Source organism: Budorcas taxicolor, chromosome 7, assembly GCF_023091745.1.
Source record: "Budorcas taxicolor isolate Tak-1 chromosome 7, Takin1.1, whole genome shotgun sequence".
NCBI classification, from domain to species: Eukaryota; Metazoa; Chordata; class Mammalia; order Artiodactyla; family Bovidae; genus Budorcas; species Budorcas taxicolor.
In genome coordinates, this window is record NC_068916.1 from 41587491 (window position 1) to 41591743 (window position 4253).

At 36.4% G+C, this 4253-nt stretch overlaps 1 protein-coding gene across 1 annotated transcript; it reads right to left on the bottom strand.

The window, feature by feature from the left end:
* Positions 1-2925: 2925 nt before the first annotated feature.
* LOC128050996 (olfactory receptor 2L13) lies at positions 2926-3861 on the bottom strand. Its single transcript, XM_052643504.1, has one exon. It carries the CDS (start codon positions 3859-3861, stop codon positions 2926-2928), a length of 936 nt encoding a protein of 311 aa, XP_052499464.1.
* Between the last annotated feature and the right edge of the window lie 392 nt (positions 3862-4253).

Consider the following 4253-nt stretch of genomic DNA (forward strand, 5'->3'; position numbering starts at 1 on the left):
GTAAAATATGTTATCATAAGCACTGCCATCAGAGAAAAAAAAGACAGAGACAGTCTCTAAAACAAATGCACTTGAGGTCTTAGAAAAGCAATTTGGGTAACACAGATTTTAGCAGTAAACAAACAGGGTCCAGTTCTGGAGTCAAAGATTTTCTTTTCTTTTTTTTAAAGGAAAAATAGAGTACAATAGGTTTCACAAGTTGTTTGCCAAGAGCTACAACTGGAGGCTATTATTTTTTCTTTTACAATTTATTCCCTTGTGAAGGGAATTGTCAATTGCGAAGACATTTCCCTGATTATTAAGAAAACCACATTTGTGTACAGTTATCAGAAATATCTTTCTCAACAATAGTTCTTAGAAGGCTCTTCTCCAGCAAGTAACATGTTAATTTGCCAGTTATCAGGGTTAGTACAGTTCCATATCATAACAGACAGAGTCCTGATATACACAATAAAGTTACTACTGACAAGTACTTCCATAGCACTATAGGAATGCAGGTGTGGGAGAGGAAGATATTAACTGGATAAGATGATGAGAAGAAAATGTTGTGTTATATATTAATAAAAGTGTAACTCAGATTGGCAGTCTTAAAAAAAAAAACAATCTGAAGGCTTCCCTGCTGGTCCAATGTTTAAGAATCTGACTTGTAATGCTGGGAACACCGGTTCATTCCTTAGTCTGAGAAGTTACCACATGCTGCAAAGCAACTAAGCCCATGCACCACAACTATTGAAGCCCTTGCATTCTAGAACCTGTGTTCTGTAACAAAAGAAGCCAACACAATGAGAAGCCAGCACGCTGAAATTAGAGAGTAGCCCCCACTTGCCGCAACTAGAAAAAGCACCTGCACAGCAATGGAGACCCAGTACAGTAAAAAAATAAATAAACATATTTTAAAAAGGTGAAGAAAAACTTTCCAGAAGTGGGAAATAACCCAAGCTAAATTTCAGATGCGGAAAGGAATAGACCACTACAAGGGCAAACTGGAGGTCTAAAGGAATTCTGGCATTAAGTCTGTAGGCTGGATGTTAGACACAGGTAAAGGTAAATTTGATATGCATTTTAAAAGCACCTGAATTCCATATATATGCATTAGTATAATGTATTGGTGTTTTTCTTTCTGGCTTACTTCACTCTGTATAATCGGCTCCAGTTTCATCCACCTCATTAGAACTGCTTTTGGACTCTGTGGGAGAGGGAGAGGCTGGGATGATTTGGGAGAATGGCATTGAAACATGTATAATATCATATATGAAACAAATTGCCAGTCCAGGTTCGATGCATGATACAGGATGCTTGGGGCTGGTGCACTGGGATGACTCAGAGTGATTGTATGGGGAGGGAGGATGGGGGGTTCAGGATGGGGAACACATGTATACCTGTGGCGGATTCATGTTGATGGCAAAACCAATACAATATTGTAAAGTAATTAACCTCCAGTTAAAAATAAATAAATTTATATTTTTAAAAAATATAAATAAATAAAAGCACCTGAGCTTGAACTTGAGATTAGAAAGTTTTGTGAATACAATAGTAAATCAAAGATTGTGGAATGACATTTTCATATATATATATTTTAGGAGACTAACTTGATCAAGAAATTCTAGAATATATTTTATAATTGAAATGGACTTGAGTCATGAAAACACTTGAGAAGAAATTTAATTTAAATTTAATTTAAAATTTAAACACTTGAGAAGAAATTTAATTTAAAAAGACCAGGAAAAGATCCTACGAGCTTAAACTTGGGCAGTAAATTGAGAATTTGTGGGAGAGGGACTCCTCTAAGCCTTTTTTCCCCTATAATCATTAAAACTAACTCCTACATAACCCCAGTCATGGAGAGACGGGAAATAACTTAAGTGTGTTAGTAAAACACCAGTAGTAAAACTTTCGTTAAACACAACATTATGACATATTAGCATAGAATTTCAATGTGTATAAGCTCACATTCAGATTTTACATGTTACAACTGAAATCTGAGACATTGCTTTCATTTTATATGTTGCATGCTGTAGCTCCTCAGTTCTTTGTTTCCCTGCCATCAAGTAAATGACTTTGTCAAATACAAATTTCTTTAAGGTCATTTAAATACATACTTTTCTTAATTTGAATGTAGAATAAAACTGTTGATTATTCTCACAATTCTACAAAGGTCACTTAATCTCTATATATTTATTGAAATCTGAAAAATTCTAAGCCAAATGAGCCTCCTCAAAATAGTATCATAAAGGATATTACATTATGATGGACTCTGGAAGTTAATTACAATCAAAATAAAAGATTGAAACAGGTAAAAAAAAAAAACTCATAAACACACTAGTAAGCTTGCTTTGCTTGTTACTTAATGTCCCACTATCCATATTTTATATATCACAAATATAATTTTATACACTACATTTGAAACATTTGAAAACATTTGATTGCATGTTCTAGGCCTGCGTTTTCCAACACAGTAACCACTGGCCCTATGTGGCTAATGGGCACTTAAAAATGTGTCTAGTCAAAAATTGCAATGGCCTATAAATATAAATATAAGGGCTGTAAAGACTTAGAATGAAAATAAGGTAATAGATTGCATCAATAAGTTTGTATCAATTGCATGTAGAAATGATAATGTCAGTATGAGTATATTATTATAAGTGATATATGTACATGTATGTGACGAATATATTGCATAATATTTTACAATAATACGTCATTAATATCAATGTTCTTAATCTCAGTATTGATTATAACTTTGGGATTAAGTAAACACATTATTAAGATTAATTTCACTTTTTAAATGATGCTTAGTAGCTATATTTTAAGTGAAAATTTTAAATTACAGAATAGCTCATATATTTCTATCAGATAGTAGTGCTCTAGGGTATCCTAATCACCACAGAAGGAGAGAATAAAGGAGGGTAAAGAGAGCCATAATTATCACTTTGTAAAAAAGAATATCCCAAACGCTCTCGTCATGGCCCCCAGGACTTCCTTATTCCTCAGACTGTAGATAATGGGATTGACCATGGGGGTGAGGATGGTGTAAAAGACTGCCAAAATTTTATCTTCTGCTGGTGAGCGGAGATTCCTGGGCCGAAGATAAGTGTAGACAAAAGGTGCGTAGTAAAATGTCACTACAGTTAAATGTGTTGAACAGGTGGTGAAGGCCTTTTTTCTTCCATCTTTTGAACGCATATGGTAGACAGCAAAAAGAACTCGCCCATAGGAAGCAGTGATGCCAAGGAAAGGAAGGAGGAGAAAGAGGCTTGTGCTCACAAAAACCATGTACTCATAGACCCAGGTGTCCATACAGGCCAGAGGCAACATAGTCGGGACATCACAGAAGAAGTGATCAATGGCCCTGGACTGGCAGTAAGGAATATGGAGGGCATAGACTGTGTGTGCCAGGGAGTTGAGAGACCCCAAGATCCAAGATCCCATAATCATCTTCACACACATCCTTTTGCTCATGCGGATACAATAGTGCAGGGGGTGGCAGATAGCCACATAACGATCGTAGGCCATTGAGGCCAGGAGCAAGCCTTCAGAACATGCCATGGTCAGGAAGAAGAAAGACTGCACTCCACATCCCAGGTAGGAGATGCCTTTCTGGCCGGAGAGAAAGTTGAACACCATCTTGGGGACAGTGGTGGAGAGGTACATTAGATCCATGAGGGAGAGCTGGCTGAGGAGAAAGTACATGGGTGTGTGGAGCCGGGGATCCAAACGTATGAGGTAAATCATGGCTGAGTTACCCACAGAGGCTAGAAAGAATATGAGGATGATAAGAAGTAGGAGAAGCCGACCAGTTTGAGTTGGGAGGAACAACCCCAACAAAATGAAATCATTGGAAGTGTGATTCCATTTCTCCATGAAAACGTATTGCTTTAACTCTCTTGAAAGACTAACAAAGACAAAAAAGAAAAAGCATAAAACATGAAATGAAACAAAACAGGAGCATAAAAAGGAACTTTTATTAATGTTTACTTAGAATGAATTGTTTTTCCTTCAATACTGAAACTTTTGTTGAATCAATTTCAATATCTGAATTGAATGCTTCACTTCCATTTTTCTCTGGTAAGCATCTTATCAAGTGATCCTTTAAGTTTAAAATCTAGTATCATAGCCAGCAAAGATAAGCAAGGTAACTAAAGCACTCATTTCTGTATAACTCCCAGCCAGGCTCATCATTCACAATTTAACAAGTCACACAAATCCCTGCTTTCCCAGTGTCTGTTGGGTTGCTACAACATATTCACCAAAGT

Coding starts and splice junctions, on each gene's coding strand:
- LOC128050996 (XM_052643504.1), bottom strand. CDS start 3,861: ATGGAGAAATGGAATCACACTTCCAATGATTTCATTTTGTTGGGGTTG.